General features: G+C 45.7%; 1 protein-coding gene across 4 annotated transcripts in view; it reads left to right on the forward strand.

The window, feature by feature from the left end:
* rangap1a (RAN GTPase activating protein 1a) overlaps nt 1-24917 on the forward strand; it is a 38222-nt gene extending 13305 nt beyond the window's left edge. For 2 of the 4 annotated variants that reach the window (XM_060904383.1, XM_060904387.1), the window contains 15 exons: nt 6931-7050; nt 7366-7493; nt 9907-9966; nt 11390-11569; nt 17335-17469; nt 17570-17728; nt 22225-22338; nt 22515-22614; nt 22696-22780; nt 22882-23065; nt 23218-23334; nt 23451-23556; nt 23692-23780; nt 23938-24059; nt 24246-24917. In XM_060904383.1, the coding sequence (XP_060760366.1) occupies nt 6931-7050; nt 7366-7493; nt 9907-9966; nt 11390-11569; nt 17335-17469; nt 17570-17728; nt 22225-22338; nt 22515-22614; nt 22696-22780; nt 22882-23065; nt 23218-23334; nt 23451-23556; nt 23692-23780; nt 23938-24059; nt 24246-24327 (1781 nt within the window). In that variant the 3' untranslated portion in view covers nt 24328-24917. Of the gene's footprint in view, nt 1-5137; nt 5367-6930; nt 7051-7365; nt 7494-9906; nt 9967-11389; nt 11570-17334; nt 17470-17569; nt 17729-22224; nt 22339-22514; nt 22615-22695; nt 22781-22881; nt 23066-23217; nt 23335-23450; nt 23557-23691; nt 23781-23937; nt 24060-24245 lie in introns of those variants that run through there. The other 2 variants (XM_060904384.1, XM_060904385.1) reach the window with 2 other exon arrangements.
* Nucleotides 24918-26949: the final 2032 nt, after the last annotated feature.

Here is a 26949-nt window from a genome sequence, read left to right on the forward strand (position 1 = left end):
TCAGATGTTGAGGAACTGAGATTTTGTACAGTTTTTTCAAGAGTCTCGTAATCAATCAAACAAAATTCTGACATTATGTTGAAATTGGGGGCGGCACGGTGGTGTAGTGATTAGCGCTGTCGCCTCACAGCAAGAAGGTCCTGGGTTTGAGCCCCATGGCCGGCGAGGGCCTTTCTGTGCGGAGTTTGCATGTTCTCCCCGTGTCCGCGTGGGTTTCCTCCGGGTGCTCCGGTTTCCCCCACAGTCCAAAGACATGCAGGTTAGGTTAACTGGTGACTCTAAATTGACCGTAGGTGTGAATGTGAGTGTGAATGGTTGTCTGTGTCTATGTGTCAGCCCTGTGATGACCTGGCGACTTGTCCAGGGTGTACCCCGCCTTTCGCCCGTAGTCAGCTGGGATAGGCTCCAGCTTGCCTGCGACCCTGTAGAAGGATAAAGCGGCTAGAGATAATGAGATGAGATGTTGAAATTGTCTGTCTGTGTCACTGGTGATTGCAGCTTTTCAGTTATTTGCAACTGAGATATATTATGAGCAATATTCTGCCGTATTTTATCAATTTTACCTTTGAAGAAGGATGCAAACTCATTGCATTTATTAACTGAGAGAAGTTCAGGTGCTAATTGTGGTGGGGGATTAGTTAGCTTCTCTACTGTTGAAAATAGCACACGGGCATTGCTCATATTCCTGTTGATGATGTTGGAGAAGAAAGACTGTCTTGCTTTACCAATTTCATAATTATATTTACAAAGCATCTCTTTACGGATTTGATAATGGATGTCAAGTTTAGATTTGTGCCATTTTCTTTCAGTCTTTCTACATTCTCTCTTTAGCAGTTTAACAGCTGGGTATTGCTTCCATGGTGCTTTCTGCTCGTCATTGACTCTTTTGATTTTGAATGGAGCAATATCATCCATAATTTGGGTCATATTTGAATTAAAAATTTCCAGTAAGTCGTCTACAGAGTCTGACATTTTAGTTGAGATCCGAGAGAGAGCTTGCTCAAAGAGAACACGTGTTGTCATTTATGACTCTCCTACCCATAGTCGTTGAGCTGTTCTGAATGTGAGGGGACATAGAAACATCAAAGAAAACACAGAAATGATCGGATAAGGCCAGGTCAACAACAGTAGTAGAAACAGTAAGACCCTTTGCGATAACGAGGTCAAGGGTATGACCACAAGAGTGGGTCGACCCCTGTACATGTTGTACTAGGTTGAAGTTGTCAATAAGTGCAAGTAGTTCTCTGGCATAAGTGTTTTCAGGATTATCTCCATGCAAGTTAAAATCCCCAGATATAATAAGACAGTCAAACTCTAAGCAAATGACTGACAACAGTTCACCAAACTCTTCCAGAAAAACTTTGGCTTAATGTCTCGGAGGTCTGTAAATAGTTAATAACAATATGTTAGGAGAGCATGTAACAAGTGCACATAAGTGTTCAAATTCAGCGTCCGAAGTTTGCAAATGAACATCTAAATAAGCCTGATGCATTTTGGAAACAAGTCCTGTGGACTGATGAAATCAAAATAGAACTTTTTGGCCACAATGTGCAAAGGTATGGTTGGAGAAAAAAGGGTGCCAAATTCCAGGAAAAGAACACCACTCCAACGCTGAAGCATGGGTGTGGATCGATCATGCTTTGGGGTTGTGTTGCAGCCAGTGGCACAGGGCACATTTCATTGGTCGAGGGAAGCATGGATTCGAATAAATACCAACAAATTCTGGAAGCAAACATCACACCATCTGTAAAAATCTGCTCCACATAATCCACGATCATTTAACATTTATGGAAGGAGTCTCCAGTGTCGGGGCTTTGTACCAATCAGAGGTAAAGCTGTGAGACCAAGTCAAGACCAAGACCAGAGTCTATGGAGACCGAGACAAGACCAAGACTTTACAGGGTTGAGACTGAATCAAGATCAAGACTTTGTGGGGTTGAGATCAAATCAAGACCAAGACTTTGCAGGGTTGAGACTGAATCAAAACCAAGACTTCGTGGGGTTGAGACTGAGTCAAGACCAAGACTTTGAGGGGTTGAGACACAGCCAAGGGCAAGACTTTGCAGGGTTGAGACCAAGTCAAGACTAAGAATTTGCAGGGTTGAGACCGAGTCAAGACCAAGACTTTGTGGGGTTGAGACTGAGTCAAGACCAAGGCAGGGTGAGACTGAGTCAAGATCAAGACTTTGCAGGGTGAGACCGAGTCAAGACCAAGGCTTTGTGGGGTTGAGACTGAGTCAAGACCAGGACCAGACCAGTGGATGTGAAAGGGGTGGGGGAAGGGTGAGAGCTGTTAAAAGGAAGAAAAATTTCAAATTAGCAAGGAGTCACGTGATTGGTTGTATTTGAAACAGGAAGTTTAACATCTAATCACAGTAAAAATATTAACAAATAAATCAGGCAGGTTAGTGAAATCCCTGCAGTCGTGGTCTTGCCCGGTCTTGAAATAAAATCCAGAGTTGTCCATGTCTGAGACCAAGACAAGGCCGAGTCAAAATGTGGGTGATTCCAGAACAAAACCGAGGCCTTCAAAAAGTGGTCTTGAGACCGGTCTCGAGTACTACAGCATGACCTCTTAGCATCATTTACCATCATGAAAGGACACCAAGCTGTTAGAATTTCCTTCCGTAATAACATGTGGCAGGTAACATTTTCACTCATCAATCCGATTCCTAAATGACATTCTTGAAAATAATCAATTAGTAATGATCAATCATCAACAGTAGTGGAGTTGAGGATTTTAAGATTTGTAATGGGAGTGATGAGGTTGGACAGGATAAGGAACAAGCACATCAGAGGGACAGCACATGTGGAGAGCTTGGGGATTAAGCTAAGAGAGATGAGACTGAGATGGTATGGGCACATCCTGAGAAGAGATGCAGAGCATGTTGGAAGGAGAATGTTGAGGATGGAGCTGCCAGGCACACGAAAATGAGTAGATACATGGATGTGGCGAGAGAGGACATGAAAGTGGTAGAGAAGGATGTGGAAGACAGGGAGCAACAGAGATGAAAGATCCGCTGTGGCGACCCCTAATCAGGAGCAGCCAGAAGAAGAAGAAGAAGAAGAATCAACAGTAACATTAAGGGTAGTATCTCACTGGGCTGCAACAGCTTGTGACAAACTGCGAACATCATTCAAAAGTGTCTTGAAACATTCGCGGGGCTTCTCAATTTCCCCGCATGAGTCGCAAAGTGTTGCTCCTTCGTCGGTGAAATTTTGAACATGTTCAAAAAATTTGTGCGACAAAATTCCTCTCAAAATAGTCGCAAATGTCGCAAAACCGTCGCGAACCCTTCTCAAGTCAGTTTCCGTGAGGCTTCCTCTACTTCCCTGCCTGCCGAGGGAAAGCCAGGCTGCGACAGCCTGTGACTAGTTGGAGACAACAATTGCGGTAAAATATGCGAATATCAATTCAGTGTGATTCCAAGTGTAAATTCGCATATTTTATCGCAATTGTTGCGTCTCCAACTAGTCGCAGCCCAGTGAGATACAGGCTTAACTTTGCTTCCTCACACCATCTCACTGTTGATTCTCATCTCATTTCATTATCTCTAGCCGCTTTATCCTGTTCTACAGGGTCGCAGACAAGCTGGAGCCTATCCCAGCTGACTACGGGCGAAAGGCGGGGTACACCCTGGACAAGTCGCCAGGTCATCACAGGGCTGACACTTATGGCCCTTTTCCACTACCCTTTTTCAGCTCGCTTCAGCTCGCTTTAGCTCACTTCAGCCCGACACGGCTCGCGTTTCGACTACCAAAAACCAGCACGACTCAGCTCGCTTCAGCCCTGCTTAGCCCCTAAAACTCGCACCGTTTTGGAGTGGGGATGAAGCGAGCCAAAGCGAGCCAACTGAGGCTGGGGGCATGAGCAGACACTCCCCTGTGCACTGATTGGTGAGGAGGAGTGTCCTCACATGCCCACACACGCCCCGCGAGCGCGCTGGGATCTGTAAACACCGCAAACCCGGAAGGAGAAGAATTACGAATTACGAGAATTTCTGAAGCCTTATGCGCCTCGCCTCATCTATACGCTCTTGCCAGTATCTGTTGGCGTTGTCGGTGACAACAAGCCACAGCACCAAGACCAGCAACACTAACGACTCCATGTCCTCCATGTTTATTGTTTACTATTTGGGTTGTGAGACTACCGCTTAAAAGATCACTGATGTCACTGTTTGCACTGCTTAACGACATCACCTGACGTCCACCCACTTTCGCTAACTCCACCCAATGTGTCCACCCACTTCCACTTCCAGCCAGCACGGTTCAGCGCGGTTGTAGTCGAAATGCAACTCCAACAGCCCCGCTCAGCCTGACTCAGCACGGCACGGCTCAGCCCGACTCAGCCGCGTTTGTAGTGGAAAAGCGGCAATAGACACAGACAACCATTCACACTCACATTCACACCTACGGTCAATTTAGAGTCACCAGTTAACCTAACCTGCATGTCTTTGGACTGTGGGGGAAACCGGAGCACCCGGAGGAAACCCACGCGGACACGGGGAGAACATGCAAACTCCACACAGAAAGGCCCTCGCCGGCTACTGGGCTCGAACCCGGACCTTCTTGCTGTGAGGCGACAGCGCTAACCACTACACCACCGTGCCGCCCCCACTGTTGATTCATTTCCTTTAAAAAAAATAAAACAAAAACAAAAAAAACCCGGGGCAGCATGGTGGTTTTCACAGCAAGAAAGTCCTGGGTTCGAGCCCCGTGGCCGGCGAGGGCCTTTCTGTGCAGAGTTTGCATATTCTCCCCGTGTCCGCGTGGGTTTCCTCCGGGTGCTCCGGTTTCCTCCACAGTCCAAAGACATGCAGGTTAGGTTAACTGGTGACTCTAAATTGAGCGTAGGTGTGAATGTGAGTGTGAATGGTTGTCTGTGTCTATGTGTCAGCCCTGTGATGACCTGGCGACTTGTCCAGGGTGTACCCCGCCTTTTGCCCGTAGTCAGCTGGGATAGGCTCCAGCTCGCCTGCGACCCTGTAGAACAGGATAAAGCGGCTAGAGATAATGAGATGAGATGAGACCAAAAAACCCCTCCAACTCCCACCAAAACCAAGGACTACAATCTCTTCCTGATAAAGAACTACAACTCCCGTGAGCCACCGCGCGCAGCTTTCAAACGCCATGACGTCATCCGAATGAGCGGGACGACTCCGCCGGTGTGTGCATGTGTGCGTGTTGTTCTCCGCTTTCCCACCGAATAAACCGGATTAAAGGTGTTGGAGAGGTAAATCCCCCGCGGTGCCGGTGGCCTGGTGGACTCGGTTTCACCCCGAACGCGCTGAGAGACCCGCGTGTTTGTGCTGTGGGAGGGTTTTAGCTCCTTTAGCTCATGCTAACTGACGCGTTGTTGTCTGTGGGTGAGGATTCAGCGACATAAACATTTATTTATCCACAGTTCAGCTCTTAGCAGCATTTCTGTCTGTCTAAAGCGGCTTAGGATTATATACCGAGCAGACTTTTGTATAAATTACACGCTTTTCAGTAGCATGTCTAATTTATTTATTTATCTGTATTTATTGATTTTTTTTGTCCTATTATGAATATAAGTTGTATTCACAGAATATTTTAATTTCTTTCTTGAACTGTAAAAAGTAACTACGAATTCATGATGATACTGTTTTTGTATGTTAAGATTCACTTCCGGGTTTCCGGGGTCATGATGATGATGCCCTTTATTGTCACTAGTCACATGTACCAGCGAAATTAGCCGTCAACCTGTCCGTACATATACAATTAACATAGGGTAGACAGGACAGGAAGACAGGGATGAAGATAAAAAGGAAACACAACATGAGGAGAGATAAGGGAAAAAAAGAACACCCCTCCCCCCACTATGCTCCTGTCAGGAGTACATTTAAAAAACCTTTGCACATAAGCACACAACAACACAAGTACACTTTAAACACAGGACTTGAGGGGGGGGAATCAGGGGTAAGGGAGGGAGGTAATCCAGCGCAAGCAAGCAGCCGTCCGCTCCTGCAGCCATGAAGGTGCTGGTCACGCACCCGCTTGTCACACTGGGGGTAAAAGTGGCGACCGTGGAAAGTTAGAGAAGGAATGCAAGAGTGTCTCCTGGCAGTGACCTTCAGGGGGAAATGTTGTCTCAGCAACAGCCTGAACCGAGGCCGGTGCTGTCTCAGGGAGCCGAATGTCGATAAGATATAAATTGTTTGGTCTTTCCAGACGCAGTCTTTGCATGTCCACACCGCTCGTCCATATCTGTCCATTCTATTCAAATTCAAATTGATCTCCGAAAAACGTATTCCTTGCAAAGCTGAAAGCAGCTCCGAGATAACAACCATTTTGTGGTTAAAGTTCTGAATGTCCACAGTCCGAGTGCCAACAGCTTTGCCCACCACTCCAATCATATCGGGCAGCTTTGTGGGGCTTTGAACAGCTGTCACCGTTGTCTGATTTCCTCGATATACCAGGGCAATGCCTAATCCAATCAGCAAAAGTCCTGTAATCATGGTTCCTAACAGGTAGATATCTTCAGTGTCCTCCACAGAAAGAATCGCCAGGCACACGACCCGCCACCGCTCCCACGCGTCCATCGTGTAACCAGCCGCGAACGTTCCGGCAGGACAGGTGGGTTCCCCCGAACCCAGGCTTCTCATCGAGAAAACTGTGTCAATTTCGTTAGGAGACCAGTTTATCAATTCCATGCTTTTTTTTAGTTTAGAAAGTAATGCAGGGAGAGTCTCTTCAAAAAGTACAGCAGACGAGACAAGACACAGAAGCACAAGCAGGGAAAAAAGGAGGGAGAGCAGAAAATGCGACCGCCTTCCATGGAAGCACGGGGAGAAAAAAAAGGGTTGGAAAGTGTAATGGCGTTCGTTGGAGTGGAGACTCATTAAAAGGAAAAGTCCTCCCTGACACACTGTGTGTGTATATGTGTGTGTGTGTGTGTGTGTGTTGTAGGTGAGCGGATGGCGTCGGACGTGGTGGCCCAGCTGGCCGACTCTCTGGCCCGGACTCAGGTGGGAGAGGGAGAGCTGAGCTATAAAGGACAGGGTCTGAAGCTGGACAACGCTGAGTCTGGTGAGGACAAAGAACACGATCACGCTCAGATACACACTGATCATCACCACAGGAGTGTAGCATGGACAAGGAAACCAAAAGTCTTACTCAGATTTATCTTAATATTTATTTCTAGAATGATCCGATACATGATCCGATACGCTCCCCTTTATATTGTATGTTTTGTAAACTATCTAATCGTACATGTCCCTTTCTGAGTAATTGTTTTAGTGCAGTAAGCAGCCTGAACTCCGTTTGTAGTTGTGTCTTTGTCTGTCACCACCTTTAACCCCTTATTATTCCTGGTCTTGTCCTCTGTCCCCATGTGGTGTTCAGTGGAGGACATGGTGAAGAAGATTCGGGAGTTTCAGGGTCTTCGTGCTCTGCGTTTGGAGGGAAACACGATTGGAGTCGAGGCAGCACAGGCCATCGCGAGGGCACTGGAGGATAAGCGCGACTTTCAGGTGCGCACACTGTCTCGCACCTTCTTGCATGGTGTCTCACTGTCTCCCACCTTCTTGCGTGGTCTCTCTCTCTGTCTCGCACCTTCTTGCGTGGTCTCTCTCTCTGTCTCGCACCTTCTTGCGTGGTCTCTCTCTCTGTCTCGCACCTTCTTGCGTGGTCTCTCTGTCTCGCACCTTCTTGCGTGGTCTCTCTCTCTCTGTCTCGCACCTTCTTGCGTGGTCTCTCTCTCTCTGTCTCGCACCTTCTTGCGTGGTCTCTCTCTCTCTGTCTCGCACCTTCTTGCGTGGTCTCTCTCTCTGTCTCGCACCTTCTTGCGTGGTCTCTCTCTCTGTCTCGCACCTTCTTGCGTGGTCTCTCTCTCTGTCTCGCACCTTCTTGCGTGGTCTCTCTCTCTGTCTCGCACCTTCTTGCGTGGTCTCTCTCTCTGTCTCGCACCTTCTTGCGTGGTCTCTCTCTCTGTCTCGCACCTTCTTGCGTGGTCTCTCTCTCTGTCTCGCACCTTCTTGCGTGGTCTCTCTCTCTCTGTCTCGCACCTTCTTGCGTGGTCTCTCTCTCTCTGTCTCGCACCTTCTTGCGTGGTCTCTCTCTCTCTGTCTCGCACCTTCTTGCGTGGTCTCTCTCTCTGTCTCGCACCTTCTTGCGTGGTCTCTCTCTCTGTCTCGCACCTTCTTGCGTGGTCTCTCTCTCTGTCTCGCACCTTCTTGCGTGGTCTCTCTCTCTGTCTCGCACCTTCTTGCGTGGTCTCTCTCTCTGTCTCGCACCTTCTTGCGTGGTCTCTCTCTCTGTCTCGCACCTTCTTGCGTGGTCTCTCTCTCTGTCTCGCACCTTCTTGCGTGGTCTCTCTCTCTGTCTCGCACCTTCTTGCGTGGTCTCTCTCTCTGTCTCGCACCTTCTTGCGTGGTCTCATACCTTCTTACAGTTCCATAGTGTCTCACCGTCTGTGTCTCATACCTTCTTAAAGTCTGTCTGACACCATCTCAGAATGTCTCACACTTTCTTACAGTCTCGGTGTCTCGCACCTTCTTAGTCTGTGTCTCACAATGTCATGCATCTTCTTACACAGTCTCGTAGTGTCGCACATTTTTCGCACCTTCATACACGGTTTCATAGTGTCTATGTCTCAGCACTTCTTACAGAGTCTCATATGGCCCTTTTCCACTACCCTTTTTCAGCTCGCTTCAGCTCACTTCAGCCCGACACGGCTCGCGTTTCGACTACCAAAAACCAGCACGACTCGGCTCGCTTCAGCCCTGCTTAGCCCCTAAAACTCGCACCGTTTTGGAGTAGGGCTGAAGCGAGCCAAGCCGTGCCGAGTGAGGTTGGGGGCGTGAGCAGACACTCCCCTGTGCACTGATTGGTGAGGAGGAGTGTCCTCACATGCCCACACACGCCCCGCGAGCGCGCTGGGATCTGTAAACACCGCAAACCCGGAAGAATAATAATTATGAATTACGAGAATTTCTGAAGCCTTATGCGCCTCGCCTCATCTATACGCTCTTGCCAGTATCTGTCCGCGTTGTCGGTGACAACAAGCCACAGCACCGAGACCAGCAACACTAACGACTCCATGTCCTCCATGTTTATTGTTTACTATCCGGGTCGTGAGACTACCGCTTAAAAGATCACTGAATCAGTGACATACAGAGCATCGTGGACGAGTTCGCGGAGCGCAAGGCTCGTCGTATGCCCTTCAAATAATGCGCGCAGTAGGCTATTGATGTTTTATTATGAGCCATGTACAGTATGTCGCCTAATGTTTTTTTTTGTTTCTGAGTTACATGTTCGTTTGAAGGACTTAATGTACAAAATAACATAGTTGCACCCCGTAGTGTTGAAATTGGTAAACACCGCAGTTGCGGACATTTTGTAGCCTAAAATGATGTTATGATAAGCTTTAATAAAGGGCCCGGTCATTTGCCCCGCCCCCGGCCCGGCTCTGACTTGTTCCGCCACTGTCACTGATGTCACTGTTTGCGCTGCTTAACGGCATCACATGACGTCCACCCACTTTCGCTAACTCCACCCAATGTGTCCACCCACTTCCAGCCAGCACGGTTCAGCGCGGTTGTAGTCGAAATGCAACTCCAACAGCCCCACTCAGCTCGACTCGGCACGGCACGACTCAGCCGCGTTTGTAGTGGAAAAGCGGCAATAGTGTCTCTCAGTGTCTCGCACCTTCATACAGTTTCAGTGTCTCACAATGTTTAATTTTTTTTTTAATACAGTATTTGTCTCACATCTTCGTCTTAGTATCTCACACTTTTGTACTCTCCCAGTGTCTCACACCTTCTCCCAATGTCTTACACTGCCTTGTACTGTCTCACAGTTCTGACCCCCCCCATGCACCGCCCTACTGGAGTATTCGTTACTGTGTGTGTTAATAATGAGAGAATATCTGTGTGTTTACTGCAGTGCTGTTACTGGAGCGATATGTTCACGGGCCGCCTGCGTTCAGAGATCCCTCCTGCTCTGGTAAGACCTGCTGGAGCAACACACACAGTCTGAGTGTAAAACATCGAGAGGGTCCTGTTTATCTGTAATCTTTGCAGTGTGCTGCGTGCACAGTGCTAAACTGGAGTGACCTCTCGGTTAACTGACTTCACTGGGGTTAAAGGGAACCTTTTATTTTCTTTAAAATGAAATCATAGACTACGTTCAGACTGCACCCTGAAACGACCCATATCCGATTTTTTTGCCCATATGCGACCTGTATCCGATTTGTTATTGACAATCTGAACGACACAGATCCGATTTTTTTCACATGCGACCCAGGCCGCTTGGATATGTGGTCCTAAATCCGATGCATATCCGATATTTTCACATGCGACTGCAGTCTGACCGGACAGGTCGCATTCATGCGACCTACACGTCATCAACAAGACAAACGTCACTATTCTGCGTTGGCTAATCCCGCCTCTTTGGTGGAAAACAACAACATTTGTACAGTTTTCAGAATTTAAATAGACTTTTATAGAATTGATCAAGCTAATGGTGGCTTTGGTAGGGACCTGGATGTTGATCTGTTAGCCTGATTAAATAAAACAGTTTCTATAACTGATTTATAACTTAAACCATCCTGTACCACATCGCCAGGTCTCGCCTCATCTCCATAGCAAACTGCACTGGTGTTTCTGCACCTTGAGCCAGCGCTGAGAGAAGTTGCAGAATTCAGCTGGCTATAAACAATCTAAATAAATATTTATAAAAATGTAGAAAAAGTTTATTAATATGACGAAATAAATATGTGCAAATGATTAAGCCTGAATTAAGAGTTTGGTAATACAGCGGCCGTATCCCAAATGACTGCCTACTGAAGCTCGAGTGCACTATATAGAGTTTAAAAATCCATTACTTCCTAGTAACATGTAGTGCACTTATATAGAAATTAGGGAGACATTTAGGAGTCAACCCTCGTTACCAGGCTACACGTTTTCATTTCAGTTCAGAAACAAAAACACACACGAGACCTCACACTTTAACACTAACCAGATAATTAAACAAACAAACAAACAAAAAAAGAAAATCATTAAACTTGAAGAGTGCGCTTTTTTTTTTTTTGTTTACGTATTAGGTAGATGTGCTTATTACGTGTCAATTTGCGCATGCGGGACACTTTTGGGTCGTTTTCCGTTCATATTGGAGATCGCATACAAGTCTCATATAATTGGTAATGTGAACGGCCTAACAAAAAAATCGGATTTCACAACAAATCGGATATGGGTCGTTTCAGGTTGCAGTCTGAACGTAGCCATAGTGTGTGAAAACAAATAAGACTTGCTTTGTTCTCGGTTTTATGAATGCAGTAGAACCAGTGGTTTGTGTTCATAGTGTTTGGTTCTCTCTCTCTCTCTCTCTCTCTCTCTCTCTCTCTCTCTCTCTCTCTCTGTGTGTTCAGACGTCTCTGGGTTCGGCTCTAATCTCCGCCGGCGCTCAGTTAAAGGTGCTCGACCTGAGCGATAACGCGTTCGGACCCGACGGCGTGAAAGGCATCGAGACGCTGCTGAAGAGCTCAGTGTGTCACACGCTGCAGGAGCTCCGCCTTAACAACTGCGGCATGGGCATCGGGGGAGGGAAGGTGAGAGAAACGTTACGGTGCAGTGTGGATGTACTTCACCTGCGTGCAAGCAGGAGGATTACGTAACTGCAGTGTGACACCTTCGAGCGTCAAACTGTCATTAAACAGACTGACGAGATCAGAGTCTCTGCTGCTGCTGTGATTGTTGTCGTGATCAAATCAGAAATCCTCACCAGTCCAGAAGACCGGAACTGCAGCAGCTGTAATAGTATAGTGTTAGCACTCAAGTATATGCTTTGAGACAGAACGTTAAGTTTTAGTGAGTCGAGAACACAGTGTCCCGGAGTGCTTTACGATCTCCGTCCTTTATGTTTGTACGGCGTTACACCACGTAGACGCGCCTGAGGACGTGCACAAGCAATACACGATTGTAGGATATGTACGGCAGCCATCTTGCGTACGTCTGATTATCAGCAAGTATAAATCGCTGGTGTTCGCTGTGAAACGGCATCAATCTCTAAATCTGTCTGGACCAAATGACTAGAAGCGACGCTGTACTGGACTGATATTTACAGCACAAGCACCTGTAAGTCATGGGAACACTTTATTAGATACCACCGTGAGAGAAGAGCATACAGAGTGAAAATAACACCATAATGCTAACACGATCAGATTTCACCATTTCTTTTCGCCTGTATTCCTATAGAAATGTTAAAGCTGTACGGCCTTTCAGATTTTTCAAGTGTAGGTCATAAAAAGAAAATAATTTTCCCCGACACCCAGTTATTTTTGTTTAGTGGACCGAAAGCTACTGAATTCGAATCACAGACTTCCAATTTTATTATTTTTTTAAAAAATAGAACAATTTATCTCCACGTGGCCCAAAATTCTCCGCTATTTTTTTCCTGCTTCACCATGACCCAATACAAGATACTACACCATGCATCACATCACGTGGTGGGCTTTCCCCGTTCACGCAAGGCATTGTGGGATACAAATTTGAAACAGGAGAGAAAAACGGAGGACGTGAGTGTGCGAATGAAACGTGAAAGACCGACTACAGTAACGAGAAGAAAAGACGTTATGTTCTATACGAAGGAAAGGAAACGCAGGACCAAACTAATAAATATTGGCGCTCAGCGAGCACCTCGGTGTGACCGGCTGTTCGTTTAGCGACAGAATGATGGAACTGTCGGTGCACGCTCAAAGGTAAACCTGTAGATGCACGCTCACACGGACTTCCTCTGTCTGCTTGACTGCGCGATTTCATGCGCGTTATTCGCTTTAATCCCCTCAAATTAAATAACTTCCCAGCCACAGAATGGCCTGATATTTTGTGAGATATTACAGGAATAAACAGATATCACAACGACCACATTTCAGACGGAACTAAATTTCACCGATTTTATGAAATCGAAAGGCCGTCTGGCTTTAAGGTGATGATGTCATTCTTCTTTGGCAAATGTGTGGTTTCTCATCGATATAATTAAAGGGTTGGCATCATATTAAGGGCCCAAGCACCAGAGGTACAAGGCCCTATTGTTTTCCTAAGAATTCTTCTTCAGACTTGGCCATTTTTGAGGTGGTTCCAATGGGCGAAAACTCATGAAATTTGGTACATTCTTGGCCACAGCTACTCAGGGATAGAGGCTTGAACCTGGGTGTGTCCACGGGACTCCGTAGCGCCCCCACATGTCATTGAGACTTTTGCCCGACATATAGTTTCACCGAACCGTGTCAAATTTGGTAGGTGTGGTTTTGTGCGCTTTGATGTTCTTCTCCAAGCCAATTTGTTGCATTCGTGCCAGATTTGGTGTACGTGATATCAAGATGCTGCTGATTTTGAATTGTGAAGGGATTTGCGATATCTATCTATCTATCTATCTATCTATCTATCTATCTATCTATCTATCTATCTATCTATCTTGCAAGATGTTGAAAAGGCGAAACAATAAGTTTGTGACGCCACGCAAACAGGAAGTGTGTCATAAATTCTTCATGCATTGCCTGATACGGCTCAAACTCCCCAGGTTCTGGGATATAATGGTTCTGGTGATCTCCACATGCCCAAAGTGACCCTCTGGTATAGCACCACCATTTGGGCCTGGACAGTAATTGCCTAAAAACTCTCACCAGTGGGTGGCGCACACATCAGATACCCAGGCTTTCGCCGCACATCTCAGATGTGTGTGCATCGTATGATGATCGTGTGTGACGGGTCGCAGAAGCGGACGTGCGCGAGCCCTTCGTCGCCGCTTGCGGCTATCTTTTAGGCACTAGTCTTCGTAAAGGGCTTTAACCTATAACACAGTAATAATTACTGGTGCAGACGTTCCTCGTACTTTTAATGTACTCTCTGCTCGAGACTCCGCCCATAAATACAAAATACATTTCTTACAGAAAACATCACCATATCGGCAACTACAGTTGTGCTCATAAGTTTACATACCCTGGCAGAATCTATGATTCTTTGACCATTTTTCAGAGAATATGAATGATAACACAAACATCTTTTCCACTCATGCTTAGTGGTTGGGTGAAACCATTTATTGTCAAACGACTGTGTTTTCTCTTTTTAAATCATAATGACAACAGAAACTACCCAAATGACCCTGATCAAAAGTTCACATACCCTGGTGATTTTGGCCAACATGCACAGAAGTTGACACAAATGGGTTTGAATGGCTACTAAAGGCAACGTCCTCACCTGTGATCTGTTTGCTTGTAATCAGTGTGTGTGCATAAAAGCTGAATGAGTTTCTGGGATCCGGACAGACTCTTGCATCTTTCATCCAGCCACTGACAGTTCTGGATTCTGAGTCATGGGGAAAGCAAAAGAATTGTCAACGGATCTACGGGAAAAGGTAGTTGAACTGTATAAAACAGGAAAGGGATACAAAAAGATATCCACTGAATTGATAATGCCAGTCAGCAGTGTTCAAACTGTGATTAACAAATGGAAAATCAGGGGCTCTGTTAAAACCAAACCACGGTCAGGTAGACCAACAAAAATTTACGCCAAACAGCACAGAGACAAGCCTCAAAACTTCTGGAACAAGGTAATTTGGAGTGATGAGACCAAAATTGAACTTTTTGGCCACAACCATAAACGTTACATTTGGAGAGGTGTCAACAAGGCCTGTGATGAAAGGAGCACCATTCCTACTGTAAAGCACGGAGGTGGATCGCTGATGTTTTGGGGAGGTGTGAGCTACAAAGGCACAGGAAACTTGGTCAAAGTTGAAGGAAAGATGAATGCAGCACGTTATCAGCAAATACCGGAGGCAAATTTGTACTCATCAGCCTGGAAGCTGCGCATGGGACGTACTTGGACGTTCCAACATGACAACGATCCAAAACACAAGGCCAAGTCGACCTGTCATTGGCTACAGCAGAACAAAGTGAAGGTTCTGGAGTGGCCATCTCAGTCTCCTGACCTCAGTATCATCGAGCCACTCTGGGAAGATCTCAAGCGCGCAGTTCATGCAAGACAGCCCAGGAATTTACAGGAACTGGAGGCTTTTTGCCAAGAAGAATGGGCAGCTTTACCATCTGAGAAAATAAAGAGCCTCATCCACAACTACCACAAAAGACTTCAGGCTGTCATTGATGTTAGGGGGGCAATACACGGTATTAAGAACTGGGGTATGTAAACTTTTGATCAGGGTCATTTGAATGTTTTTTGTTGTCATTATGATTTAAAAATAGAAAACACAGTTGTTTATCAATAAATGGCTTCACCCAACCACTAACCATGAGTGGGGAAAAAAAGGTTTTGTGTTATTCATATTCTCTGGAAAAAAAAAAGGCCAAGAAAGCAAAAATTCTGCCAGGGTATGTAAACTTATGAGCACAACTGTACATGCACTTTTTCTTTTTTTTTTTGTCTTATTTTAAAATGTCTGTTATTAGATTTTATTACAGTGGAGTGGCAGTGCCGACCCTACGAGTCCCCGTAGAAACCATAACGTATTGAACGAGCTCATTAAGACGCACCTGATACTACGGTCAGAGCTGCTGTTTATTCTTTGTTTGCAGTCATGTGACTTTTTGTCTCCTGGTTCACTTCTGGTTTCCAAGTGATGGGCAACAATCAGAGACGCCGTCCAAGCTAAGTACAAGTACGCATCTTGTGGAAAACATTCTCCATCTGATTATATTAATGAACTAGAAGCAAAAATTGAACCAATATCAGGAAAAAATGTTACTGATGCGATGGACTGGACCCTGACAGCTTAAAAAAGACAGACTTTTTAATCGATTTCAGCAACTTTCCAAACATACAGTTTCTGGATATTTCGAATTATCTAGTCGTCCAAACATCGTTTTACACAAAGAGTCAAATGAAAGTCTTGAAGCTGATAGCTTTTTCGTTTGTGCCTGAGTTCATGATGTTGGAATAAGACTTGTAAGGGACAACCACATGACTGTCTTGTTTTTGCGAGGGTAAGTAACGCAAGCCGAAGTGTAGTATGTGATTCCAGTCGGAGCTGCTGGAGGCATTTTTTTGTTGCAATAATAACTTGGATTTAATTTCATAACATTTCACACATAGCTCAGACTTATGTATCGACGTCATTGGACAAACTGAAAAAAACACGTAAACAATCGAGTTTCAGTTGAGGCCGAAATACAAACTGGTTTCATCAACGGTTTGTTTTACGACGTCCAAAACGTCAGAAAACTTATTCAACATTTGAAGTTTTGATTTTAGATGAATAAAATGATTTAATGTACGTACCGTTTTAACAAAATGATTGCTGCAAACGGGGGCGGCACGGTGGTGTAGTGGTTAGCGCTGTCGCCTCACAGCAAGAAGGTCCTGGGTTCGAGCCCCGGGGCCGGCGAGGGCCTTTCTGTGTGGAGTTTGCATGTTCTCCCCGTGTCCGCGTGGGTTTCCTCCGGGTGCTCCGGTTTCCCCCACAGTCCAAAGACATGCAGGTTAGGTTAACTGGTGACTCTAAATTGAGCGTAGGTGTGAATGTGAGTGTGAATGGTTGTCTGTGTCTATGTGTCAGCCCTGTGATGACCTGGCGACTTGTCCAGGGTGTACCCCGCCTTTCGCCCATAGTCAGCTGGGATAGGCTCCAGCTTGCCTGCGACCCTGTAGAAGGATAAAGCGGCTAGAGATAATGAGAATGAGATGAGATTGCTGCAAACACGAGCATGTGGACTCTGGATTCCTTTCGAACACCGTCAAAGGTTTGGGCAAGCCATGGCCTAACGGTTAGAGAAGCAGCTTTGGGACCAAAAGGTCGCCAGTTCGATTCCCTGGATCTGCAGGAATGGCTGAAGTGCCCTTGAGCAAGGCACCGAACCCCAACCTGCTCCCCAGGCTGCTCTGGGTGTGTTGTATTTTGCTCTGGATAAGAGCGTCTGCTAAATACCTGTAATGTAAGCCATTTTTCATGGTGTCTTTTGGAGATATTTTTTGTTCTTTCACTCTCATGCATGACTTCTTTTGGTATCCTATGATACCCCCCCAATTTGATCAGTTGGAACATCCAAATACAGAGCAGCAATCTGGCATAATTAGAGGCGAAACACCAGACACTACCACAAAGTGACTGTAAACAAATCCGATGCCTGCCCATCAACTGGAAATCTGACCAATCAGAATCCAGAATTCAGCGCTGTTTGTGCGTAATTTGCTTGCATGATGTAATCTTATTTATTGATGTACATTTTTAACCAGGTGTTTATCACTTCCATGGTCGTGTATCGTTCTTCACTTACCGTAAAATCTAGGTTCCGTTGTTCTCCAATCTCGGTATATTTTTTCCGAAGGCTCACTGTGTTGGCTTTGTGTCCTGCACACACTTCAGATCCTGGCAGCGGCCCTGATGCAGTGCCATAAAGAGTCGAGTAAGCTCGGTGCCCCTCTGAGCCTGAAGGTCTTCATCGCAGGACGGAACAGACTGGAGAACGACGGCGCCACGGCGCTGGCTCAGGCTTTTCAGGTGGTGTGAACCAACACTGTCGTCTGTTATTGTTTCAGAGCTGAATTTGTTCGCTCGTTGGCTTTGTTAAAGTAATAAGTCTGCTTGTCCATGTCGACAGTTGATGGGCAGCCTGGAGGAAGTCCACATGCCTCAGAACGGCATCAACCACCCAGGAGTGACGGCTCTGGCCAGTGCCATGCAGCACAACCCCCAGCTCCGAGTGCTCAACCTCAACGACAACACCTTCACCAAGAAAGGAGCCATCGCCATGGCGCAGGTGTGAACACACAGCACGATACAGCTTCATCATCATTCCACATGTCTCGCAGCCTTTCTTTGATCTAATGATGTTTAGGACCTGGTGACACCAAGTGATGAAGTGTTTCAGGTGTTATTTTGTTCCAATCTTCATGCAAACAGGTCTTAAGGTGTGCCCTATGGGGTCATCCATCCCAGATACCTCCGATCTCAGAGAAGTCGACAACGCTGCTTCTGGACACAGTTAACAAACGGCTTCCTTTATGCACAGTAAAGTTTTAACTGGTGTTTGTGGATGTAACTCTGTATTGTAGCTTGATAAAGGTTTGCCAAAGTAATCCCGAGCCCGTGTGGTTCACTCAGCTGTAGATGAATGATGGTTCTTGATACAGTGCCATCTGAGGAATTGGAGATCACGGGTGTTCAGATTAGGCTTGGGCCCTTTGCCTTTCATGCACCGAAATTCCTCTAGATTCCTTGAATTGTTTCATGATATTATGCACTGTAGAGGGTGAAATATCCAAATCCCTTCCTGTCTTTCTTTGAGGAGCATTGTTTTCAAACATTTCAATGATTTTCTCATGCATTTGTTGGCAAACTGGAGATCAGAGCCTAATCTAGGGCGCGTAATATGCGATAATACGTGTTTTTTTTTATCTGTCTGTCGTGCATTTATAAGTAGAGAGCGTGTAGTCGCGTTTTACTGAATCTTGTGCGTATCAATTTGTCAGCACCCGCTAGCAAGCACTGCGGTAAATATAGCGTTGTTTACACACCAATCGGAAAATATCGGAAAGGACCGAAGTATTCCGAATGGTTTATTTAGCGGGTAAAACAGTTTTGTGAACTATTCTATCATTGGTCACTGAACCGGAAGACAGTGTATCTCAACCAATCGTGTGAAGTGTTTTAAAAATACCCAAAAGCACATGGCATATCGTTCTGTCTCATCCAAACATAACAATGTCAAAACGCGTGGTCACGTTGAAAGATCTTTGGAAGAAAAAAGGAAACAAAACGAAGACACAGAAGTGACAGATACTAATCGAAGCCGACATTACACAACCCGATACAAGTACTACCGATGAACCAACCAAGAAGAAAACGAAATATGAAACCGAAGTCGACGATGTTACCACCGAAGTGACAGTCCAGGCAGATACGAGTTCAGCTGTCGTTATCGTCGATGAGCCTGAGGCAACGAGGACAAAATCGAAACGCGATGAAACTAAAGACAATGCAACGAAGAAAAAAAACGAAGTATGAGCACACATTTCATTACATTTTTAAAGTTCAGATCTGATCATAATGTTTGTGCAATACTGTGGATAAGTGTTTGCTGATATGGTTTTCATATCACTGTATTAAAGGATATGTATAGTGCCATAATGATGATATTATATAGATTAACATCTGATATGAATGTTTGTTACACGTCTCTCTCTGGTGGTCTGCTATATAAGCAGGTCTGGACACTACAGCATCCGACTCTCTCCCAGTCTCTTAGCTCGCTCATATGAGCCCGCCTCCCGCTTCACTAAGTCCATCATGCCGCATCTTCTTTGACCCGGAGGCCTCTTTCCCTCAATTCTTCCTTCCATCACAATAACCAACAGTTCTCCGTGTCTGAAGGTGTGACCTAGCCACGCTTTGTCTTTTTCGAATTGTATCAATCAGCGACCTTTCTTCTTCAACCCGCCTTAGTACCTCCTCATTGGAGACTTTGTCTGACCATAGGATGTTTAGGGTCTTCCTCCACAACCACATCTCACAACTCTCAATTCTCCTGATCTCATCCTTTCGCATTGCCCAGGTTTCTGAGCCATAGAGCAGAGCGCTCCAGATTACTGTCTTAATACTGTCTCTTCTTCAACGGCAGGCTAAACGACTTGGTCAGGAGCTCTTTTCTCTTAGAGAATGCGTCTTTTGCCCTTGCGATTCGCGACTTGATCTCTATGTCGCAGTACCCCTCTTGCGTCAATATGCTTCCAAGGTAGCAGAACTGTTTCACTTGGCTCAGTAGTTTACCATCAAGGCGTACCGCGAATTCTTCCCCAGGCTGTTTCGAGATTTTCATCACCTTGGTTTTCTTGGCGTTGATTATCTGGGCAGCGGGTAGTGCACCCCTTCGGGGGTGGCCTACAATGGAGAAGTAAGACGACTCCTTCCCTCCCCTCCCCTCCCTCCCTGTTACATGTATTTAGTTTTATTAATAAAACTGTTCTGTTTATAGATGTACTCTTGAAAATATCTACCAATGTATTACTTATTTTTCTGTCCCCACTAACTGGAACAAATGAGGGATATTTTTACCCATGTTAATATTTTCTGTCCCCTGTTTCTACAACTAGTGAGGGATCTGTCCCCTATTTTCAAATTCCTAGATTAGGCTCTGGAGATCCTCTGCCCATCTTTACTCCTCAAAGACTCGGCCTTTCCTGGATACTGATTACAATCACCTGTTTCAAATCACATCGTTGTTTTAATTCTCATCTCATCTCATTATCTCTAGCCGCTTTATCCTTCTACAGGGTCGCAGGCAAGCTGGAGCCTATCCCAGCTGACTATGGGCGAAAGGCGGGGTACACCCTGGACAAGTCGCCAGGTCATCACAGGGCTCGTTGTTTTAATTGTTTTACCTCATTCTAAGGCAGCTGGGCCATAGAAGGTTCACGCTGCATGCTGCACGCTACACGCTACACGTTCACGTGAAGAACCGGACCCTGGGCCATTAAACTTCATGCTTGGATGTTCACGTGTTGCTTCTGTTCTACTTTGACCGAGTAACCAACAATACGGACTCTTCGGATGACGACGATTGCCTCATTCTGCTTTTACTGAGACAGAGGAAGAGAAAAAGGAACAGAATTTGGAGCCGAGAACACTTCCTTCTGAGAGAAACCCGTGGTGAATTTCACCGAACATTCTATAATCTGCTTGACAATCCCGATGAAGAACTATTTTTCAATTATACCATTCAATTATATTTTTTCTGAAGTTTTCCCCTGAAAGCATAGAGTTATCTCCCTAGACCCGTTCTGATTGGCTGGCGCGGCGGTGACCGCATGCATTGACTGGAATTTCCATCTTCACGCCTAGAAAAAAGTGTGCATGTTCATTTCTCGCTTCACGCGTGAAGTGTGCAGCGTGCAGCGTGCAACGTGAACGCCGTTCTATGGCCCAGAGCAAGTCATGCTACGTTTGTCCACTTTTCTTTACACGCGTGTAGCGTGTAGCATGCAGCGTGCAGCGTGAACCTTCTATGGCCCAGCTGCCTAAAGTACAAGACCGTGAGTTGGCCTAGTGGTTAGCGTGTCCACCTCTTGATTGGGAGATCGGGAGTTCTACTTGTGGTCGGGTCATACCAAAGACCATCATAAAAATGGTACCTACTGCTATTTGGCAAGGCACGCTGCAATACAGATGTGAGCAGGGAGTCAAACTCTTGTGGTTACCAGAGGACCCGCCCCCCACTGTAAGCCTAGCTGTATAGGCGAGAGCTCTGGAAACGGAGATCGGTGCCGCACCTCAAAAGAGCTGGGAAGACCAGACCCTGGCATGGAAGGGACTTTGACATTCTAAAGTCCTTCGCGTGGTCTTCCCAGGCAGTCTCTCGTCCCAGTACTAACCAGGCCGTTAAGGTATATTGGGCAGTGCTAATCTCCGTTTCTGTAGCCCTCAGCCTCTCGCCTACACAGCTAGGCTTACAGTGTGGGGCGGGTCCTCTGGTAACCGCAAGAGTTTGACTCTCTACTCACATCTGTATTGCAGTGTGCCTTGCCAGATGGCAGTAGGTACCATTTTTATGATGGCCTTTGGTATGACCCGACCACGAGTAGAACTCCCGATCAAGAGGCAGGCACGTGAACCACTAGGCCAACTCACGATACCGTTTTACCTCATTACTAGCCCTAAATTTCCTCTTTTTTTTTTTTTATTATTTTTGGAATGTAGTGTGCAGGCCTGAAACAGAAATGCAGGAGTGGATGTACGTTAACTGAAATATTTCTGCTGAAACGCTCTTGTGACCAGAAAAAGTAATAAAAGTAATTCCAAAGGCTTTTTGTTGATCCAGTGTTGCTGAGTGCCACGCTCTTTCTCTGCTGATGTAGATTCTGGCTGTAATTGTTTTGTTGTTGCCTCGACCCGGGTTTGCTCAGTGACCTTGAGGCAACAGCTGGACTAGCAATAATAACGCGATGTAAGACCCGAGCTCGGATGGTCAAAGGAGAAGAGAACTGAAGAGCGGTGTTCAGCTTGATCCAATACTTATGACTATTTTAATGTCCTGCCTGCAGGGTGTGTTCAGAGAGACACAGAAAGGGGGACAAATATTTTTGCTGAAGCAGACAGAAAAGCTTTTAAGCTGCACTTATTGTTAAGCAAATGCTTTGTTCTTCCTGAATCTGGATGAGAAAGTGCTTCAAGTTACCAGTGAATTATTATAGATAATACAGTGTGGGTTAAGTAGTGTGTGTGTGTGTGTGTGTGTGTGTGTGTGTGTGTGTGTGTCAGGCTCTGAAGCACCTCCGCAGTGTGCAGGTGATAAACTTCGGCGACTGTTTGGTTCGCTCTGAGGGAGCCTTCGCCATAGCAGAGACGCTGGTACACGGCCTTCCCATTCTCAAGGTACCGAAACACAAACCCCTTAGATCAGGATCGCGCCGCTGCTTGACTACAGCTGGAGCGGAAATGTTCATCAGTGATATCAGGGCACTGTAGCCTGGTTTATAGACTCGGATTAGCTGGTGTGTGTATAAACGCTGATCTGTTTCTATAGGTTTATTCTTTTCTTATTGTGTTAGGAATTGAATCTGTCGTTTGGGGAAATCTCAGAGGAGGCTGCTGTGGCTGTTGTAAAAGCAGTGAATCACAAAGACCAGCTCAAGAAACTTGATCTCAATGGTACTCACTCTCTCACACACACACACCCTTCCTTCCTCTTCCAGAGATCTGAGCATCCTTTCAATATTGTGGTGTGTGTAGGTAACTGTATCGGTGAGGAAGGGTGTGAGAACCTCCGGGAGCTCATGCAGAGCATGAACATGGGAGACCTGCTGGCGTCTCTGAGGTACGCAACCTTTACAATAAAACTGTCTTTATTATAAATCACTAAAGAAAATCGTGACCTCACTTCCTGTGTGGCTGAACATTCTCTCACTCTGTATACAGTGATGACGAAGGAGAGCCAGAAGATGATGATGATGATGACGACGATGATGATGATGACGAGGATGATGAAGAAGAAGAGGAGGACGACGAGGAGAAGGGGGAGGAAGAGGAGGAGGAGGATGAGGATGAGGAGGAGGAAAATGAGGAAGAGGAAGGAGAAGACGAGCCCAGTGCAACCAAACAGGTCAGTGTTCTTAAGTTAACACAATCAGGATACATGGGACACGCCTCCTTTAGCGCGACTGATGGACATGGAGGACATGCCTCCACTGTAATTTTTGCATATACACCTCACTCCCTTTTGGTAAGTGTGTGTGTGTGTGTGCACGCGTGCAGCTATTCACTCCACCTTCAGTCCCTCGCCCTCCAGACGTCTCGTCCTTCCTCTGCTTTCCGTCTCCAGAGAAACTGCTGCGTCTCGGTGACCAGAGAGTCCAACTGATCCAGAAACAGGTCTGAGTGAGAGACGAGAACCTCCTCTATTCTTCCCTCAGTGCTGTAGGAGTCACACTTTAAGAAATGCACTCTGAGATATACCTCTGTGTGTGTGTGTGTGTGTGTGTGTGTAGGTGGATGTGACGGATGTGAGTAAGACTGTGGAGGCCTTCCTGAAGATCTCATCTGTGTATAAGGAGGAGGATGGTGAGGTGAAGACAGCGGTGCTGGACAGTGTTGGTACTGAACACAGTTTCTCTCCATCCTGCTCTATAGAGATATGAACTGTTTTGTGTGTGTGTGTGTAATATACTGTAATTCTAAAGTGTGTGTAATATATCATACTGTAATTCTCTGTGTGTGTGCAATGTCTAGATGCTGTTTTGAGTAAAGCCTTTTCCATGCCATCAGTCCAGACATTTAGTTTCATCTCTGCGTTACTGGTGATGCTTGGTCTATTAAAGGTACAACACACACACACACACACACACACACACACACCACTTACTTGTGTGGACATCATGACACAAATATACACACTTTCATAAACAATTTTATTTCCGGCAGAAAATGGAAACCCTATTTCGAATATATGCTCTGTGTGTGTGTGTGTGTGTTTAGAGTGAGGATAAATTGAAACCCGTGGTAGTTGTAACAGGCCACCTGCAGTGTTTGGAGCATGCAGTGAAGCAGAAGTATTTCCCTAGAGAGCACATCGCTGTACTCCACGCGTTTTTGGTCAGGTATGTACACGCGCGCGCACACAGAGAGAGAGGTGGGTTTTTTTTTTTGTTTTTTTAAATAATACAGTTACTGCAGTAATCAGTTTAGCAAACCTTGATAATGTCTGTGGTGATTAGGAACAAATTAGTTTAGTTGTGTGTGTGTGTGTGTGTGTGTGTGTGTGTGTGTGTGTGTGTTTTCTCTAGACAAAACAAGTCCTTGGATTCGTGTATCAGTGCTCGAGACAGCCTTCGCACCACCCTGCAGAGACTACTACCCGAGAGCTAGAGAGAGACACACACACACACAGAGAGAGAGAGAGAGAGTGGATGTTTCTCTGCTCCTGGCTGCACATCTTTGTGCGTTTTAGAGGATTTTGGGACTGAAAGGACGTCATTTTGTAGCAGCGCCTCCTTCAGGATGAGACAGGACTCATGGACTGTGGAACGAACACACACACACACACACTCATGTTGTGCTGTGTTTCCTTTAAATAATCCATCTCTGTATGATAAGTAAACCCGTTCTCTATAAAAGTACAACAAAATATAAAATCTGTCTGTGCTTGTGTGAGGAATCTTTTCACTGGTTCAACGCTAAGTTTCTGCCTATAAATCATATGAGCAGAAACCTGGAACCGTGTCTTAAATCCCGTCTGTACTGCATGAGACGCTTTTCGCAGAATTCAGGATTGGGGTTGGTCAGAAGGTGTTGCTTCAGCGGGCTCCAAATCGCAGGTTTATATATTAATGCACTTGTAAAGTTATCATTTCTACAGTAACCACTCATTCACAGTGACCTGTACAGCAGACGCTGCATATTAATATAAGGCTGATGACTTTAAAAAAAGTGTTGAATAAAGGAAAGAAAACCCTGTACTTATGTTTGTGTAATGTTTATGAAAGGAGTCTCCAGTGTTGGTGCTTTGGAACAGGAAGTATTTTGACTGTGGAAGGCTTCAGGATGCTTCCCGGTAACATGACAAACTGATTTTTTTTTTTATATATTACAAAGTGAAAAATAAAGAGGCTGGTGAGGGAATGTTTGTTTATAGCTGCTATAACGTTAGTGAGAACAGAAACTAATTTTGTTTTATTGGCCGTAAGTCAGTCAGTACTGTTAGAGTAAAATAATCACCTTCAGGATGGTAACGCTGACTCCACCACCATATTGTTGATTTATTTTCCTACAACAGCACAACGCTGAGTAATTTATGACTTATTTTTCATTGATGAATACAATTCTACTGCACTGGCAGTCGGTGTAAACATCTCATCTCATTATCTCTAGCCGCTTTATCCTTCTACAGGGTCGCAGGCAAGTTGGAGCCTATCCCAGCTGACTACGGGCGAAAGGCGGGGTACACCCTGGACAAGTCGCCAGGTCATCACAGGGCTGACACATAGACACAGACAACCATTCACACTCACATTCACACCTACGGTCAATTTAGAGTCACCAGTTAACCTAACCTGCATGTCTTTGGACTGTGGGGGAAACCGGAGCACCCGGAGGAAACCCACGCGGACACGGGGAGAACATGCAAACTCCACACAGAAAGGCCCTCGCCGGCCACGGGGCTCGAACCCGGACCTTCTTGCTGTGAGGCGACAGCGCTAACCACTACACCACCGCGCCGGCCGCAAGCTATCTTATGTAATAAATTAATGGTGGTGTTTTTTTTTTTTTTTTTTTTAAGCAAAAGTTTTTGGATGAAACCAACAGGGAAATATAATTCCTGATATGTCCATCATGATTATTTTTACATACTTGGGACATGGAACCAAATTTTGTGGGTGATCAGACTCACATGGTCTTCATTCATATTCACTGAGGTTTCGAAACTTTGCTTGTAGTTAAAGCAGATACGCAGAGCCTTTATTTTTAAATAAGTTTCTGAGTGAATAGGATCTCCATCCGTGACTCTTGTATGCTGCATAAATGGGAAAAAAATATTTTTGAGCGTTAAAATCCACTGCAAAGTTGGCATTGGAGCTGAGCCAGCCAGCCCTGAGCACGTGACGTCACTGTGGTAACTGGTTTTAAGGCCGAGGCCTTTGACAGCTATAGACCAAAGTCATATAAATAAACATTTATGGTGAAAGTAAGAAATACCATTACTAACTTGCTCAACTCGGACTGATTTGACTTCACTGATTGTGGGTTGACTCTCATTAAAGCAGGATGGGTGCTATAACTTATGCAGCATACTTGGACATGCATGCATTTTCACTGATAAAACGCAAAAGGCTCATTAAATAATCAGATGAACTGAGACAATCACATTCTGAAGCAAATTAAATAATCTTACACCTCTAACTTAAACACACAATACAAGTCACATGTTTTAATCTAAATGCAGGGAAACAACGCGGTGTTTTTATCCAGATGAGAGTCGGAGTTTACCCGTCTGTGTTCTCGCTTCTTGAAGGCCGACTGTTTCAGAAACAATCTGACTTTCAGTTCTCCGTTCATTCACTTCTAACACATAAGGGTGAGATATTGCTGCTGAGGCGAGCATATTCAGCAGAGAAATCAGACAGCTGGTTCACTCATTCTCCATTTTCTCCATACTGAGTACTCTGCCATTACTGCTCGGCTCAGGCAATTACTAAAACCCGGGACGGGACTTCACCGGTTTTAGCAACAATCGCGGGGAGGTCACTGCCTGAGCGATAATATGTCACGTCACGTCTCGTCCCGTCCTGGGTTCTAGCAACAACCCTCGGCTCACGCTGCGGGAGAACTGGTGCAACTGAACTTACTTTCCTTTTCTTGTAGTTTTCTTTAATTGTTGATACTGCACCCTCTTTCAATACGGGCTTATAGCCAACGCTCCTCAACAGATCAGAGGTCTCGTACGAGTCTTCAGTAAAATGTGCAGAGCAGAAGAGAGACCACTTCATAGGC

This window comes from Neoarius graeffei, chromosome 22 (genome assembly GCF_027579695.1).
Source record: "Neoarius graeffei isolate fNeoGra1 chromosome 22, fNeoGra1.pri, whole genome shotgun sequence".
NCBI classification, from domain to species: Eukaryota; Metazoa; Chordata; class Actinopteri; order Siluriformes; family Ariidae; genus Neoarius; species Neoarius graeffei.